General features: G+C 43.2%; 1 protein-coding gene across 2 annotated transcripts in view; it reads right to left on the bottom strand.

The window, feature by feature from the left end:
- Positions 1-19,169, bottom strand: part of arid1b (AT rich interactive domain 1B (SWI1-like)) — a 160,463-nt gene that overhangs the window by 109,629 nt on the left and 31,665 nt on the right. For both annotated transcript variants that reach the window (XM_056427057.1, XM_056427058.1), the window contains exon 3: positions 9,210-9,368. In XM_056427057.1, the coding sequence (XP_056283032.1) occupies positions 9,210-9,368 (159 nt within the window). The remainder of the gene's footprint in view (positions 1-9,209; positions 9,369-19,169) is intronic.

The following is a 19,169-nucleotide window of genomic DNA, read 5'->3' as shown; positions in this document are numbered from 1 at the left end:
AAGTTGTGCTCACGTTCTACCTCTAGGTGAAACGCCGCCTCGCTTTGCTCGTATGAGTTTGATTGCCTCGGAGAACGAGCGAGGGAACTGTCACGACGGCGAGCGAGCGCAGAAAGCAGCAGGAGCAACGACTCACCGCCACGCGAAGCACATTTTGTCTGACACGATGTGGGTTAGTTCAAACTATACTTCAGCATTAGTATTTTAAATGACACGCTTGCTTTTAATCCTTTTTTCACCGCCGAGCTCTATTGCTTTCATAAACTTTTTGAGCAGACGTCAGTGTTCTCGCCGCACACCGGTTCTCGCTTTATCTTTGGGGCTCATCTGAATTTCTCATCATCCTCTGTTCTTTTCTTTGCGTCTGTGCTGTTCTTTACTTTTGTCCTTATTACAGTTATTTTAATTTCCCCTCAACATCCACCTTCTCCTCTCAGTCTTAAATGCTCCCTCACTCTGCATCACCCCGTCTCCCTCCCTCTCTTCTTCCTCCTTTCTGTCCATCCACTCTACTCATTAATCTCTTGCTTTCTCTCTCGTATTCCTTCCCCATCTCTCTTTTTTTATTCATCACTCTTCTTCTTTCCTTACCATCTCACCTCCGTTTCTCCATCTCCATCCCCCCTTCCCGTCTCCAGCCATTCTCCTCATGACTACCAAATTAATTAGTCACCCCCCACCCCCCCTTTCCCCTGCACCTTGGCAGATGCACATCTCCACAAAATCTGACGCTAATGCCATTAATATTCATTAAAAATTAAGCTTAATTGCGTGTCTTTAGGAGAGAGGCCCATAACCCTCCCCCCACCTAATCACACTGCCTAACCACACACGCACACGGACACGCACACCCATGCACACACACACACCCATGTGAAACCGTGTGCATTTGACCAGCACCCTCTGCCACATCACCCCAAGGACTTCAAGTCTCTGATGTCCATTGGGTGAGACCCTGAGAAGCACACACACACACACACACACACACACACTCTCTCTCTCTCTGACACCCACCCACTGAGATATACCGGGTACACTGGAAAAAGACGAGGTCAAGTGATGGGAGGGTCAGCCTGAGGTAAGAGGTGAGGCCGTGTTCCCTGCTGTGACTGAACGTCTTCATCTCAGTCTTTGTGTGTACGCTCTGCTCAGCAGCGCTAATTACTGTTGAAGGCAGCTGCTAAAAAACGACCAACCTTAAAGTAGAAACACTTACAGACATGTTGTACAAAAAGCTGCTCCGCATCAAGGAGAGGCGGTGGTGGTGGTGGTGGTGGTGGTGGTGGTGGAGGTGGTGCTTGGGGCACATCCATATTCAACACCCCGCGTTCACACACACGTCGGCTCAGACTTGCTCACATGCTCACACCAATCAGACCGACTGAACCATAATTAAGGCAACAATCAGCAGTGAGAGCGGCACCGTGTTCTGGAAAATGTGACAAATCAACATTTGGTTATGATGTGCTTGTCTTTCATGTTTTCTTGACACTTAGATCTTTTGATCCATTTCAGAGTATTTAGAAAACATTGCAGCTACATTCTGATTATGTCAGATACGCTGTAAATATATGACAGGGCGGACCTACTTTGGTCTCCTTTTAACAGCGTGCTGGTTACCCGCCATGGCCATTTATTCCAGGGTACGGTCAATTATTATCATCACGGGAAAGGTGACCATTAGCATGGAAACAGCTGCTATATATGCACATGTGAGGACGCCTGTGTGTGTATGCCTAGATATCCGTGACCTATGTCAACGTGTGTGTGTGCAGCCTTTCTTAATAGGTCCATTTGTAGCAGGACCTGTTCTAGTGCTGTGTCCTTCAGATTGGATTCTATCTCAGCAATCCCCCCTGACCTTTAGCTACAAGAGAGGACCAGAGCTCTGACACGGGACACACTCATAGACGCACACACACACACACACACACAGCCTATACACGCACACACACAGACACACACACACACACAACTTGCCACAAGCAAGCATTCAAGTTGCACATATAAATAGAAATACACACAAAACACATGCACAGACACAGGGTGAAATGCAAATGCAGAGACCAACACACTGGTATGTGAGGCGGGCCTCAGGGACGATGTCAGATGTAGCCGACAGCGTGAGCTGCAGATGCCGTTGCCAAGACTTTCATTCTCAATCCTCTACACAAGCTCATCAAATAAGAGCCGGTTTTTGTACCATCTTCACTTCACACACTCTTCACAAGTCCCCATCGCCACCACCACCCCCATCTGCCCATTCACTTCCATTGCTTTGGCTCGCAGTTAAAAAGGACATCCACCCAAACTAGTGAACACCCACATGACTTTTGCGAAAGCATAGAGGAACAATAGCGATGTGTCGGGTAGCTTGTCTTTGACATTCTTTTTGTTTTCTCTTTCTCTCGGTCTGTGAAGTTGGTATCCAGGAACAAATGGCAGCTAAATTAGGCCCCGAGGGTGCAGCGCGCTAACTACCGGCCTCCTTTTTTTCCGAGCCATCATGATTGTCCTAACCGTTCCAAAAACACCTCTCCCGTTCTCGTTCATTTGCATTTGAATTGCAGCTCGGCTGTACAAAAACAAACATAAATCAAAAAAGGGGAAAAAAGAAAAAGGGAAAAAAAACAGTGGCGGATTCTATTGGAGCAATTAGCGAGTGTCAGTCAATGTGAAGGTAGAAAACACACTCAATTAAAAACATTGTCTCAAACACACACACACACACACACACTAAACTGAGCTGACATATACAGCATATATTTTTTTCCCCTTCAATTTTATCATTTCTTTTTTGCCTGAAAACTCATCAAGCTTAAGTGCTCGTCAGCGGCAGCCAATCGGAGTGCGGCAGGCCCAGGGTTGCCGTGGCGATACGCAGGGACATTTAGAGGACTCCGATAAACTCTGCCATTTAAAAGGTTATGACAATTAACGCGGCTCTCCGCAAATTACCACTGCCAGACCTTTACCCATGAACGTCTCTCTCTCCCTCTTATCACCCCGCACCCAGCCTCTCTCTCTCTGTCTCTTTCTTTCTTTCTCCCCTCTCTCTCTCCCCTCCTCTCTCTCACCATTCGCCTTTCCTTTCTGCAGCCTTTCCTCCCTCCCTCCCTTTTTCTGTCCACCCCCTTACAGCCATGGCAGCACTTGTATTATCCTGTTAATTAACAGAGTTCTTCACTTAATATTCAAATGGTGACCAATTAATGACATTTAACTTTGGGCGCCCCACCCACCCACACGCTAAGCCCCCTCTACAGACACACACACGCACACCTTCCCCTCAACTCTCACCTCATCCTATTCACTCTAACTTTACACACTCTCCTTCCTGTTTCTCTCATTTCCTCCGTCTTGTTCTCACTACTTCCCCTCCATTCCTCCACCTCGCAGCCAAGGTGAGCTCCCATTTCCATGTGTGTGTGTGTGTGTGTGTGTGTGCATTGACGTGCAGTCACGGTGATTGAGGCAGCAGAGCAAGTATACAGCAAAAGGGTAATAATGTCAGGGGGTGCAGGCTACAGAAAGGCTCTACGGCCTTTTAATTAACCTGGTGTGATTAAAAGCGGGGCTGGCGGAGGACGGGGGGGGGGGGGGGGGGGCTGCTGCTTCAGCCGGTTGGGGGCGGAGGGTTGACAGACAGGAAATAGGAAATAACACACTGGAAGTATTTTAAGTTAAAGGAGCCAGGTGATGTGCCAGTATGGAGCAGCTGTGGTTTACAGAGGTTTTTCTAGAAATAAATGTTTTTTATTCTCCGCATTTATACAATCTTACACAAAGTCCATTTAGTGGCATGTCTGGAGCTTTCAATTGTATCACATCATGAAGGACCTTTAATATATATTTAGGGATATTCAAATTGCTCATTAAAACATATATTGGAACACCTACAATTCCATAACAACTTGGAAGATTTAATCTGCAAGGGATAATTGTGTGATATGATCAGAAGCTGTGCAACTACCACTAAATGGAGTTTGTAGTGAGATGGTTTTGTGCATATTTATTTCCTTTATGGGAAACATGTGATGTACAAACGAGCAGACTGCTCATAATATAAACAATATAGAATGTAGCACATTGCACTCAGGTTTCAGAGCAAAAGCAGCAGCAAATGTCCTTTCAAAATAAAAGGAAGATTATATTAAAAGGCCTTGACACACCGGGGACATGAAAAAAAAGAAGAAGTCAAAGCCATGTGAATTTGCGACAGCTGCAACACATACAAAAACAAGTTTTTAATAGATTTGCACAGGCAGAAGACCAACCACCGTGATCATATTGACAAAGAGCAGCATTTGGCATGAAGTACATTGTTGTACATCCTAAGCTACCGTATACATTTTTATTTTTATTTTAAGTAAAGTTATGCAGCGCTCAGGGCTTTTATTGCCAAAGGTAAAAACAGAAAGAAAGATCTGGCATGCTCTGTCTTTGAAAAAGATGAAAGGAATATTACAGTTTGCCGTCTCGTTTTTCTTTTTTGCCACATAATACTCTGCGTGAAAGTACTAATGAACAAATATAGAACATATATTAATGTGGGTATTACTTCCATGAAAGAATCCCCCCTGGGTGTGTGAAGGCCTTAAGAGCAGTTCACCATTCAGTACACACCACATGGTGGACATGTGATGTTGTGGTCGTGAGCATCGCTAATCTAAACCAATGAACTTCCATGTAGCTCCCTGTAAGCAGAGCGTGTCTCCTCCAATCAGCCGAGGGCTCCTCTATGCCATAGCACGGCTCCCCAGAGCCTACTCTGAGACAGGAAGAGGAAATAGTTAAGGCCAATAGAGGAAACGACCGGTGGGATCAGGTTCACAGAGGAGAGTGGATCGGAGGGTTTTCCTACTGGGAGTAAATGTCACAGGGAATGACTTCCTTCTTCAAAGACCAGCAGTCAGATCACGACGGACCGACTGTTCACCAAACGCCTCTCAGTGGCGTATTCGCCACACACGTTATGTTATACTACAACAAGGCAAGGCCATAGTCTGTTCCATGTAATTACTCATAAATCTAACACACTGTTTCTTGATGAAAAATTAAATAGTGTGTTCTCCATGGAATAACTGATCAAAGCAAGTACCATGTTCTCACAACATTATGAGTCTGGCAGCTGGCCAATGTTGCATTTCACCTCTTTTCTGTCTGGTGTGTACTACCCAATAAAGCAAACGTGCCACAGAAAATAATCTCCAAATTATGCACTTCATCTGTTATGTGTCCAGTGCAACATGGCCGGGAAGCGTAAGAAAGGGCATCTATTTTCTCCCTTTAAGCGTTTCGTCTCGCGCTGTAATTGAAGCTAACAATCAGACCAAACATATTAGGGTCCTGAGATTTATAGTGTCTGTTAAAATATGCTTCCAGAAAAGTGGGGCGTCGTTCATATGGCTTTTAAATGTTTCTTTCACAAAGCAGAAATAATTTTCTTCTGCAATTGTAACAGTAGTGAGCCTTGATTCAACAGCATCTGGTGGAAAGTGACATTTCAGTAAACAAACCAAGTAGTGTATGAGGTCAAAAAGCCTTCTCAATCAATTAAGTATATGTCACAGTGTTTCTGAGAACTCAAAATCATGACACAATCTGGTGTTCTCAAACACAAATAGACACGCTTGAAGAAAACACCACCAAACCCACATTTATTTTTTTAAACCCTGAAGCAATATTACTTTTTTTATTGATGTCTTAGAAATGACTTTTAGCCTGCGCTTCTCCTCGCAATCAGATGAGGTCACAGCAGTGCAATAGACTCAAAGAAAGATGGCATTTTCACTTTGATTTGTTACAAAACCAGCTAATAGCGGTTGGTTGGAGAACACATTCTGTGTCAAAGGCAGCTGGAATGGTTCCATCAACTGGAGGATGTCCTCTGGCGAGGGTTAATGGGAGTGGAGTGGGGGGGAAGGAACCGCGCAGAGCGCCGGAAGAACAAAATAAAGAACTTTTCAGCTTGGATTTCTCAGAGTAATGCAGGGTCAAAAAACAGGGGTCAAAACCACAACGACATCCTAATCTGCCGTACGCTTGCTATTGTGTGTGTGTTTGTGTGTAATCTGTTCCATGCGGCTCACATCATGTCTCATTTCAGCCCAGAATCACAAAGGTCACCGTTTGACCTTTATACAGCTTAGAATTAGTGTTCACGCAGACACATGCAGGCAAAGAAACTGATACAAAGAAACAAACACTCACTCAGAACAGAGACATTAAAGTATAACACATCGCTGAGTTAAGAGCAAAGGAAATACTTCGACAATTTATGACCAATTGGACAAACACGTTTACTCTTGGCTCCAAATTCAAAGACAGGGACCGAGTATCTTTGTTATTTAAATGTAGTCTGGTACTTTCTGTTTTTCTTTCCCTCTCTAATTCCTCTCTCACTCAATCGATGGACAATTAACTTTGTCTTAATGCCACTGCACAAGCTTGTTTTTGTTATGTGTAAAATGTCATTTTTAATGATCAATATAGTGTATATTCAGTAATGACTTGAAAATAAACTGAAACAGAGTGAGTGCTTGGACCTGGATATTGCCTTCATTTAGCAAGATGGATGTGGTTTAGCAGATGTGTCTCAGGGATTCTAGCCTATTACCAACTATTCATTTACATCTACACATAGTCTATTTCTACCCTGGTTCAGTTGGATTGGACTGCTAGGTGCAAAGATAGTCCTGACTGTACATGTGCCTGAATAGCTGGGTTTCATGTTAAAGCTCATTTCCTATACCAAGTTAAAATTTCTAAATGTTATGTAGAAGTGGAGTCGGGAGCTTATTACTGGATTCGCTTGGCCTCCAGTCTGATTGTGAGCAGTCAGCTGGTGTCTGTACATTGCCTGCTGTGTTGCTGGGACATTAAATTCTATATAGCTCGAACACATAGGAAGTATTTCTTGATTAAAGGTGGAGACAGCGGGGTGCAGCGTTGTGGCCGCGCAGGCTGCTGAAGGTATTGTGGCTTTTATGCAGCGTTAACAACCATGCGTGCTGATTGAAAAACATTTCCCCTCAAAGTACACATTGATGAAAAACAAAGGGAATCCAGCTCCGTGGTCACCACAGCAGTTGGCATGGCAACCATTACAGAACCTATCAGCACAGGTGAAAGGCAGTCTTTGGCCAATCAGAGCGCGTGGGAAGAGCTACCTGGTGTGTAAATGTCAGAGGGTCAATTGCCGCCACATCATCAGCGATGATGAAAACACACCATTACTGTCACCAAATGTCAACATGGCCATGGATCTCAGCCTTCCCTAGTTAGAATGAATAATGTGTGTTCAGCGGGCTGCGCGGTCCGTGTGTGTAAGCACGCTAAGTGAGGTACAAGAGTAAGTGCTTTTCTCAGTGTTTACAAAAAGCACGCTGGCTGAAATGTTCACTCCGTATGAAAATTACTATGCTAAGACTAACGATTTCCCTTTTTGACAACCGGCTCTTGTGTTCACAAAGGCTTCTTGCTTGGCTATTTGTCTTGGCGTGCTCAATATTCAGGTCTGCCTAAAAAAAGGTTTAACTACATATCAGTAAATCACAGTATCACGACCGAGACAGATTCGACTACGCCACTGCCAAATGCCATCAACTGGTGCAGACGCAAAACAAGTCTATTCACATTTGCGAGCTCCTAATGGCTCAACACGGCATCTAGTAAAAAAAATAAAGGATGCTTTTGAAAATAAATAGTGGTTTAAAAAATTCTAGAAAAGAAATACCTGCAGAGGAAATGTTCTGCGCAGCACATTTTCATTGACCTCCCTGATCTGTGTTTCATGTGTTCTCCAGCTCTCTGAGTCGTTAGCTCAACACTGCACGCTCCTGCTTTGTGATCATTCTGAGAGGTGCAAAGCAATCAGCCATGTGTATTAAAGTTAAAGACCTGCCCACGTTTTTTACTTAAAAAGTATAAGACATTAATGTATGAACAATTTAACCATCAGTTATTGGTACTTATTTTCCAATGAAGCATCATGTTAGTGTTGTAGCTGGCCCACGCGGTGCTATATCTATTTGATTTATATACTTCTTGAGTATTTCAACCACAATTGTCTTTTTATGTATTACAAAAAATAAACAAAGATCGAATCTGGACAAATGTGGCCACGATTGATGAATCAAAACATTAAATCACATGACATTACATGTCATGTAGCAGACGCTTTTATCCAAAGCGACTTACAATAAGTGAATCAACAACAAGAATCCAGAAAGTAACATTTCTTCAAGAAAGTCGAACTACAAAAGTACCATAAGTAAGAGCCATTTAAGTGCCACTGAAGTGCTAATCTGTGTATTAATCCAGACATAGTCGGAAAAGATGTGTTTTTAGTTTCCACTCTCATGCTGACCTTGCACAATGGTTTGGGAAATCCCTACATCACTCATCTGTCTTCCTCCAGTTCTGCTTAGTCCTATCCTCTCCTTTCCCACCCGGTTCTGTCTTAGCTTTCCTTTCCTGTCCAGTTCTGTTGTAATCTCTCCCGTCTAGTATTGTTCTTTCTCCTGCTCAGTTCTGTTCTGCTCAGTTCTGATCCGGGGCAGGGCTGTTAACCAGAAGCTGATAGATCCCTCTGGCAGCAGGCTGAATGGGAAACACATGGCCAGCCTTCACTCAACTCAAAAACAACTGCTTGAACCCAGCTTCCCGATGGAAAAATTCGACAGAACATCACGCTGAAATTTGGCAGGACAAATCTGTGGAACAGGCCTTTTGTTGTACTGAGGATTGGGTTTGCACAGGCGGGTTTATGTGCAGAGACAATGTACAATGTGTTTATACACTATGAGCTAGTCATTCTGGGAACTAGTATTGCACTCAAAAGCATGTTTTCTGTAAAGTGTGTGCGTGTATGTGTGTGTGTGTGTGTGTGTGTGTATGCGTGTAGGTGTGTGTGTGTGTGTGTGTGTGTAGGTGTGTGAATAATGTGAGGGAATATATCTATATATATAGATCTATATATATAGATCTATATCTATATATCTAATATAATATGTATAATATATATATATCTATTCATATTTATTTCTTGAGTTATGGTAATCATTTTCATTTTTGCTCACGGCATGTAAAGAGGACTTTAGGCTTCTTACAGCTGTCTTGGCCAATGTGTTGTGGACGGCTGTGTCTGAGTGTAATGAGTTTATGTCTGTGTGTGTGTGTGTGTGTGTGTGTTTGTGCGTTAGTACCTGTTGTGGTGGGGGTCGAGGCTGCAGGTAAGGGCTCTGGGTTTGGCCTGGAGGGGTCTGCTGAGGGGGGCTGAAGTACGGAGGGGTTCCCTGCTGCCCTGCCTGCTGCTGCTGCTGGCTGTAGCCCCCCATCCCCTGCTGGCCATATGGCGCCACCTGCTGAAACGACCAATCACACAACGGTTAGAGGGGAGACATTGAGGTCAAGACTGAGGTTGAAGCAACACTTTCACTTTAAATTCAATGTAATTCAGAGAGACTCTCAGGATCAATCAGGAGACACCACAGCCAGTCGACTCACCTCAAGTCCTCTTGGAATGATATGAAAACAAAAACAAAAACAAAACACACCCCAGTGTGCGGGCTTACACACACTGGCCTCTATCCATTGTCAATTCACCGGCTTGTTCCTTCAGCGAACACTTTTAATTTAGCTGAGCCCAGGCTGACACCTGCCTCCCAGCTGTCCTCTGCCTAATGAACTCTCACTGCAGAGACCTCTAACTTTATGTCCTCTGGCTTGCCAAAAGCATCCTCCTCGCTACACTATCTGTGTCTCGGTCAGCTCACAGATGGGATGAGGTGTGTTGAATATTACTGCTGGCCCGTCCCTGGCCGTAACCCTAATGAGGGACACATGGATGAGCCGGGGCATTCCAGAGCAGTTCAGTTAAAAAGCCAACTTGTGAGGGCGAAGCCAAGCCAAGTGTCGATGCTGCATTACACGCTGGTTATGAGAGAATGTGAACGGGGAGTGCGCGTAACAAGCTGGCACCAAGACAGTCTAAATCCCTCCGTGTCGTTTGTTATGACTACAGACAGCACCAGGTGCTCCTCACTCCTCTAAGGATTTCCTGTGGAGGCTGGGGTTTTCTCATTCACACAGACACGCACACACACACACACACACACACACACAGCAACCCCCACACAAATAAACACACACGAGCCAAGTGCAGACTATTAAACAACATTTATGACCACCGCTGAAGCAGTTTGACAGCATTTTTCACGTCATATTTTTACCACATCATGTCGTGTTGCTTTTTTATTTATTGACGACCAAACGTCCTGCCACAAACTCATTAAACAAGCACAGAGGCTGTAATCTGGTGCTTAAGCGAGTCCACCTCTGGCCCTGGCCCCGAGTCCTAAACTTTGAAATGTCCCTTTAAATCTTCCTTGGCAGGCTTGGCAAAGTAAAAGTCTCTCAAACTCCGAGTGATTTATATCTCAAATGACGGTATTACAGGGAACTCCGACTGCAGTCTTGTTAGATCAAAAGCAGAGAGCACGCATCCCAGCGTGGTGGTTTTACAGTCAATGTTAAGAGTGAGAAAAACCAAGTCATAAAAGCCTTGTTGAACCTGGTGGCTGGTGTCAAATACAGTGAAATCTGATCCGGCTGCAGAGGGCAAGTGGAGATTAATATGTTTTAAATAGTTTTGAAGAGTAAAATTCCTTTGAGTGGGTGTGAAAAAAGAAATCTTCTCTCGATGCTTGCAGAAGCTTTTTGACTCTCTGAAAAGAGATGATTGGACAATGTAGAATATTTTTCACTTCAATGGAAATTTGATTAGAAAGGACAAGTCTGTGAGTGTGAGTGTGAGTGTGTGTGTGTGTGTGAGTGTGTGTTCACAGTGTGAGAGTGTCATTAGGCCGATGAGACAGACAGACAGGGTGAGATCAGTCTAGCTGGCAGAGAGGTTAATAGCATGGCCCTGCTCATGCCAACAGCACCACTGGATTCATTACTGTCAGTCGGGCAGCACACGCACACACACACCCCCGCACACACACACTTATAGACACACTCTCACACCAATGTACTCCAACGAATGCACTTGAATTCGAGTCGTCTGCATATTACGTGGGGATTTGTTAAAGTAAGACAAACAAACGCTCCCTCTCTCACACAGACGTCATTAGATGTGGATCAGAGCCACGCTGACAAATCAGATGCAACTCTATCCTGTGATCGGTGATTACAGGCGGGTGTAACACAGTGGGCCTCAACTGGAACACAACTGTTCTGGGATTGGCCAGGATTAGGTCGCCATGGAGATCGAGACCAGACAACTGTGGGTGGGTTTCTGTCTCAGACGAATACGACGACGAACAGACAGATCTTTGCCAGAGAGACAGGAACAGATAGATCGACGTAGGCCGAGACAAACCACACGCAACGGGGTCAACGGAGGTGGTTTTTTATGTTTGTTCCTCCTCTTGGTGCTATAAATAACCTTGGTCGAAAGCATGAAAAGATTAGGAATAAATAATAAAATACATTAGTTTATGATGTCTTTAAAACTGCCCGTTTCAGTTGCGGAGATTTCATATGTAAAAATACACCTGGGACACAGCTCGCAGGTAAGCAGCAACAGGAGTGCTTCCACACACCGATGTCACGTCTGCTGACTCTCTTGGCTTTACATCAGGGTCCCATCAGGGTCCCAGGCTGATGTCAAGTTATGCAATTTGTATTTTCTGGATTTTTTTTTGGAGTAAAATTCAAGAACTCTTGCTCCAGTCGGAGTCCATACATTTTTTAGTAATTATCAGGCCTGTCACGATGACGGAAATAATCCTATAAACGATAGTATTGTGATTTCTGGGACACATTTTATGACACTGATAAAAGAATAACGTAACAGCATAATAATGCAAGCACACCCTAAAAAGGAGCAATACATTTCCAACATATTTCCAGACATGGGAATTGAAATGTGAAAAAAGGAAAAAAGAAACTGTATAGAATAAATAAAAACATTTTTTTTAATTAAAAGGCCTCTGGTAACAAAAATGTGGAACATCACAATAGCCAAGTCTCCTCATAGGAGAACCCTGCTGTGTATTCTCGCATCATGTTGACATACATATTGGTGACATTCTTATGAAAGCAAACATGCATGTAAAACGGGAAACGTCAGAAAAAATTATTGCGGTCACGTCATATATAATACGATAGATCAATAACGTAATAATTACGACCTGCCGAACTACAACAGACCTAAATAACTCTTTTAATACACACGCGTGTCTTATGATTATAGGTCCTCCCATACATGAAACGCTGCAAATCCCATGTTTAAACATGGTAACTGAGCACTGCCGGCTTTTCAAGCTGCCTGGAGCTCCTTTTATATAAGGGACTCCGTACAGGGGACCTTTAAAGAACGGCCATTTCTAGTGTATTCAAGAACAGTTAGTGACAGATATGCAAGCAGGTAGACAGGCAATCAGGTAAGCAAGCAGAAGAAACCGACAGAGACAAACCAAAAAATGAAGCAGAGATATCAGCAGTCAAATAGGAACAGAGACAGCAGGCAGACTGGAGGTCTAACAAGTAGCAACCTGTCACCGTGGGTTGGGGAAGAAAGAAAGAGTCATTCAAATGCAGCTCATGTTTGATCGCTGGGGGCGACTGTATGAATGTACTGTACCTGCTGAGTACACACCAGCTCACTGAAAACTCATTCTCTTTGAATGAAAATATGCTTCGTGATAAACAGACTTGCTGTGCTGTTGCTTATACCAATAAAAAAGCCTTTTTTCCTTCAACTCGGGTGTGTGGAAGCAGACAAAATAACTGTGATTTATCCGGAGTGCCTTGGCAGGCACACGGTGTCAAGTAAATGCCTGTAAAGAAACGACAACAGATGTGAAGCGCTGTAGGGAGAAGCGACGCCGAATAGACGTCCTGCGAAGCAAATAATTCACCATAAACTGCAGAAACAGTGTGATGAAAACAAAAGCCTTGGCGGGATATTAAGACACAAAGACACAAACACTGAGAAGAACTCAATCAAAAATCTATCAAAACAAGAGTCATGTGCGAAGGCAGATGGAAGGGATTAAATAGCCACGATAACCCCCATCTATGGCAGTGGTGTGTGTTTGTGTGTGTGTGTGTGTGTGCATATGTGTGTGTCTATGTGTGTGTGTGTCTTAAATCAGCCGTTTAAAAACCTCTCACGGAACAAGGCACTACTTGGAATTCAATTGGGCCAATGAGCAATAGACAGGGATTTTTATAATACTGTGGAAGTGGCGTTACGGCTGGCAACCGGGAGCACAGGTCGCCTGATTTGAGTGACAGATGGACTCAGCCAACCAGAGAGCTAAGCAGAGCCACCACGCCGACCGCCACACACACACACACACACACACACACACACCACACACACAACCACACGCTATCATCATGCTAGTAGGCCACCACAAGTGCCAGCTTGAAACACAAAGAAAGATAGAGAGTAATAAAGAGTTAAAACTGACACGAGAAGCAACATGAAACACGATAGGGACACGTGAAGAGATCGAGAAACGGCGGCAAACGGAAAATGTTTGGAGAGACGGCGATGGAGAGATAGGCGGAGGGAAGATAGACGAGGGGCGTTACAGACTGAGATACGAGAGCGATGGATAAAGCGATGCTTCGCACGATAAAGTCAGGGAGAGACAGATACGGACTTAATGCAGACAGAGAGATGGGAGGAGAGAAAGGGGCGACACAGACGAGTGTAAAAGAGAAGCAGAGGAAGGAAGGAAGGAAGGGAGGAAGGGGAGTCTTACGAGAGAGATGGGCCATTGGTAAATAATGATGAAGATGAATGGAGACAGGAAGAGGACGTGAAAGCGCTTCAGTGGAGCTTCAAGTTCTTTTATACTCACATCATTTGAGCAACGTATGGGAGAAAGAAGGGGGAGAGGCAGAGACGGATAGACAGGTAGATAATATAGATTAGCAGGTGAATGTAATTCATTAATTACCTTTAACGAGCAGCGACAGCTGGAACAGTAGCAGCGGTGTGTCGGCTACACGACACTTTGAATCAGGAAAGGTCAAAACTAAGAATACTCAAAACATTAAAACCTCAAATGTAATTTTGTTTTTGTGTGTGCTGCTGATGCCCACGATTATCATTGCGATACACAAAAGGCAAAAGAGATGATACTCTGTAAAACAGACAGCTCAAGACAACTCTTAAGAAAAGGAAAAACTAAATAGAAACTATTTGAAAACCCTCGACATGTACATGTAGCGTAAGAATCTTGTTGTGTGTAAAACCGTAACATTTATACACAGTAATACAGCAACCAAAAATACTACAAATATTGTTAAATATATATAACATAATTACTACAGTATGTAGAATGATTTGGGTCCCGCCAACTGTAATGTAATTATTGCACAAAGTAATTTCACTGTAATCATTGAAATGTGTCCCCGTCCCACGGTGCCTCCTCAAGCTGTACAGTATTACGACTCATTTCCATGACACCGTGTTTTAGCAGTTACAAATTAATATAGTAATCCATAAACTAATGTCTCCCTCATTTGAACATGACAAAGATATGTAAAAAAAAGTTTTTCTAATTATTCCTTTTATCTTTTCGGTGTTTGTCGATTAATTTCAACACAATTTTTAGTTTTTTAATGGATTGAGAATTGACTGAGAAAACAACGTGCTGTTTGACAACCGACCCTGATCTATACAGAAGGACACGCTCAAACAGGCCCTTAATAATACACAAATTATACAAACAAGTAATGAAACATCCTGCAGTGATGGTAGGGTACACTGATGACAGGATTCACTGAGAGCACTATATTATATTTATATATCCGGCACAGAAACTGATGGATACTGTAATAACCTACACCTGCATTAATAACATTAGCATACATTACACTAAAAGCCCAACGTCATCAATTCAAAGAGACATTTTTAGATGTAATCCTCTCCAAATATAATTAAGTAACTGGGCACAAAGCTAAACACATCTTTTATCAGTTGTACTTTATCATACAAGGATGGATATTGATCAACAACTGTTGTTGTAGCATGTTAGCTGTGTTTGTCCTAATGGCTGCGATTATTGTGCATATGGCAAACAAGTCTTCTCCAACAATTGTCCTTAATGACCTATGCAGGGTGCATGAGGGCCAGGATGTGAAGACCAATATAAAAGAACTACTACTACTGACAACTGCTCTTTTAAAATGTTATTATTACCCACATGGGTTGATTGCAGCATCGCCGGAGAGATTTATGTCAATATACAAAAGACGTAAAAATGTCATATTCAGACACTCCAGCAGTTTAGTGAATATAAAAGCTAACACGAAGACATATAATTTAAAAGACATTTCAGCAAGGGAGCGCAGCGGGGAAACGGTGAGGGAGGGACGGCCGTGTTGACAGATCCGTCAGTCAAAAGCATAAAGTATACCGCCATCAGAATAACATTTCAATGATCAGTTGACCTGCGTCTCTCGCGTCTTCTCGCTGTCTCATCTGTCGCGCCTTCAAATCTCTGCCCGAAAAACAAGACCTGGTTTTTAAAATAGATTACATATTAAAAAAATAACATCAAACCATGAAAAAAAATGTAAGTCTTGGTTTTATAAAAATTAAGATGATTGGGAAAAATACCTAAATAACAATAAGTATATACTGCACATGTGTAGTTATAGATAGTTGGGCTTTCTTCAGGTAAAGGTTAATAAGACTGTATCTACTTTAAATGAAGAGTGATTGTGAATTCATCCTTTTTGTTCTTTTGTTGCTGATCTTTTCATTAACATGACAAGAACAACATTTTCTATAAAGGATTAAATTAGTATCACTACAGGAAAATATAAATTCAAAACATTAATTTGTATAGTATGGATCTACATTTGGTCTCATTTAAACTACCTTTTCTCATTATTGATGTGGGGTCAGTCTCAGGCGTTTGACGCTTCACTTCCCTTTTGATTGGTTGTTGCAACCTGTGGCTTTATATGTGGATGCTTTTATGTCATGCTGTGAAATTGATGCCAGATGGAAATTCACGGCCAAAATATCACCTCTCTGGTACACTTGATGTGTGGGAATGTTATACTGTCATACTATACGGAAATGTAATAATGTCTTGGGCTTGACTTGACTTCTACCTACTGGGTGTCTATTAGACAACACTGAGTTCATCACTGAATCATTCACAATTATCATAATACTACAATTATTACAATATTACAATACGTTTTCTAATTCAGTCGAAATCAAGATGTTTCAACCGAGAACCCTGCACACACATAATGAAAACAAGATAGCGGCTGATAGTGTGGCGATAAGATCAGCCGCTTGCAGCCACGAGTGCACTCATCGCTTGTATGCCGACTGCGACGGGAATGCAGGTGAGTCCCTTAATGAATTGTGAGGCGTCGGAGGGACGGATCGGCATCAACGGGCTCATGATTAAACATTAGGGCAAAGAAGAAGGGATGCATCACCGTACTCGTCATCGTCTATACCTCTCTTTGATATCTCCCACTCTCTCTCGACCCCCCCTCCCCTCATGCCCTCATGCATTTGGAGGCCCTCGACATCTCGAGGACTGGGAGAAAGAGTGAGGGACAAGAGCAATGATATGATGCAGGTCTCTCAATTGTCCCGTGCCAGTAACCTGAGCCCAGATACCGCACATCACACCAGGGCTAAGTATAGATGGACGTTTGTGCCACATTTAAAGACTGGAGGAGCTCCTGGGATATAGGGTCAGATGGATGACAACGTAATGCGTCTCTGAGGCTTAAAAAGAGAGAAATGCCATCACAGCTGCAGAAAAATGTGATGGTATCTATATATGTTTGTATTTTATATGACGCATGGTGCTCTTCATATACCGCAGGATTTTATTCCCAAATGAAAACACAAGCCTGTCTATTCAAAGATTGTTACTTATCGACCCGGTGATAACATCAACATCGAACTGAGGCGGGGAAGACGCGAGCTAGATAGTGTAGCTATCGACTGTTAAGGCACACAGGAGTGTTTTTCTATATTTTCCTCTCGGATCCCTTTCTGAAGACTGCCAAGCGTTGCTCTCTGCCCCCCCCCCCCCCCCCCCCGTCTGTCTGTCGGTCTTTATTTTTCCGTCTCTCTAATTCTCTGTATCTGCTCACATCATTTGACGGCCGGCTGCGACTAGCGGTGCCTGTGTTGTTCCAAGCAGAGCCGTAATGGAGACATTTGGAGAGGCAGAGCCGGGCAGGTTAATGCTCTCTGTAATGTGTGTGTGTGAAGAGCGATTTATTTCTTTTTTTTTTATTCGAGAGGCTCTGGGCCCCGTGCCACCGTCTCCAAATGTTTTTCCCCTACTAAACTCCTGACCCCAATCTGTGGCCAACAAAGACAGAAGAGAGAGGGGAAATTGAGAGAGAAAGCGAGAAGAAAAGCAAATGCGATTCATTGTGGGGGGTCGGAAATGGATCTGAATGAGTGAGGGAAGAATGCTGAGGTGCAGATGCTGATACTGAGTTGTAGCAGACAGGATGTGAGACTGGTAAATAGATCATTTATCGACTGGTATACGTTTCTTGACACTGAATTTCTAAATGTTTACATTGTAAATGCAGTGTAGTGAAGAAGAAGGCACCTCTTACAAGAACTCAAAATACATCTTGACACATAGAAAAGAATCATCAATAAATTACAAATGGAGGAAAAGAGGGAAATTAAGGCTTGTGACAAATGTAAACAACACCATTTAGCACAACATTGCACAAAAATGTCTTTCAGATTAATACATTTGGCACACAGCACAATTTTAGTTTTACCGCTTGCTGAGATGACAGGCTCGAACTTGTGTAGGAGTCACGTCAATTACATCTGAACAGTGAGGATGGAGGGAGGGAGAGGAGAGAGAGGAGGGAAGGGAAGGAGGCTTCTAGTTGAAACACGCTCGTTCCCCATTAGCGGTCGACGCAGCACAGGAGAATATACTCATATTTCCCATGCGCTGTGAAACACAGGCTGTCTTTCTTCGGCTGCTGACACGGTGTTAAATGCCAGCGACATCATTGATTGTCGAGTTCCTCCGGGTCAGCGTGTATGCTGTGCCGAAGTTTACATTCGGGCCACCGGGGGCTTGGCGGGGGGGCGTCTCTCCCTGCGTTCAAACCGGTTGGAGGTATTGATTGAACTTTATGCTCATGAGAATTGTGGTACATTATACTGAGAGGTGTTTTTTATTATGTTGTCCACTCCATTGATATCAATTAGGGTCGGCGAAATAACAGAAACAGCACCACCAACAGCGGGATCCATAAAGACCAAATATAACTGAATGAACAACTTTTAGGCATCCCTAAAAAAACATACATTGCTGTACGATCATGAAAGAAAAGAAAAAACAGGTTGCCATTTTCACCGAAAAGATCAATAAAATGTATCGGCCAAACTATAACACAGAGTCTTTCTCCGGTGGATGTGAGGTAAAACAGTCGTTAACCTTCCAAGAGTGTTCATGATGTTCGGTAGAACTAATCTAGTGGCTAATGAGGGTTCTCTTGAGGTGGTGTAATGGAATATAAAATATGTAAAAGCCACAGTATGTTTACAGGCTCTTATTTAAAGACTATATTTGTTTACAAGATGAAGCTTCCTGAATTTAGAACTTATAAGCTGTTGCTAAAGGGTGATCTTAAAATGTAGATGGACTTATACTCAAGTTATTACAGTTTGTTAGATTGACTTTGAAGTTCGTCTCCATAGTCCATAGAAGGGGCTCAGTCTTCATCTTCTCATAGCAATCTACCACCTAATGGATGTGAGCGACACACCGTGGATACATTGAGGTAACACCTTGATTTCGCCAATCTATGCCTCCTTAGTTCTCTTTTCAAATGTTGACGCCGTGTCACGTCTCTTCACGTTCCCGTTCCACAAATGAAGCCCAGTAACAGGGGGGGGGGGGAAACGGATCAGACTTGACCCGTGTCAAAATCTATCTAATCTGAAAGAAAACTGAGATGAATTCTCGGCGAGCCAATTAGAGGAGCAACTAATCTCCCAGTAACTCGCGAAAAAGACGGAAAGCATCGCTTTCTTTTTTCTCCCTTCCTCGCTCCCTCCGTCTCGCTCCACTTTCATCTCTCTGCTCTTTTATCTTATCAATAGGCACATATAG

This window comes from Pseudoliparis swirei, chromosome 11 (assembly GCF_029220125.1).
Source record: "Pseudoliparis swirei isolate HS2019 ecotype Mariana Trench chromosome 11, NWPU_hadal_v1, whole genome shotgun sequence".
NCBI lineage: Eukaryota > Metazoa > Chordata > Actinopteri > Perciformes > Liparidae > Pseudoliparis > Pseudoliparis swirei.
This window is presented reverse-complemented; position numbering and strand designations above follow the sequence as displayed.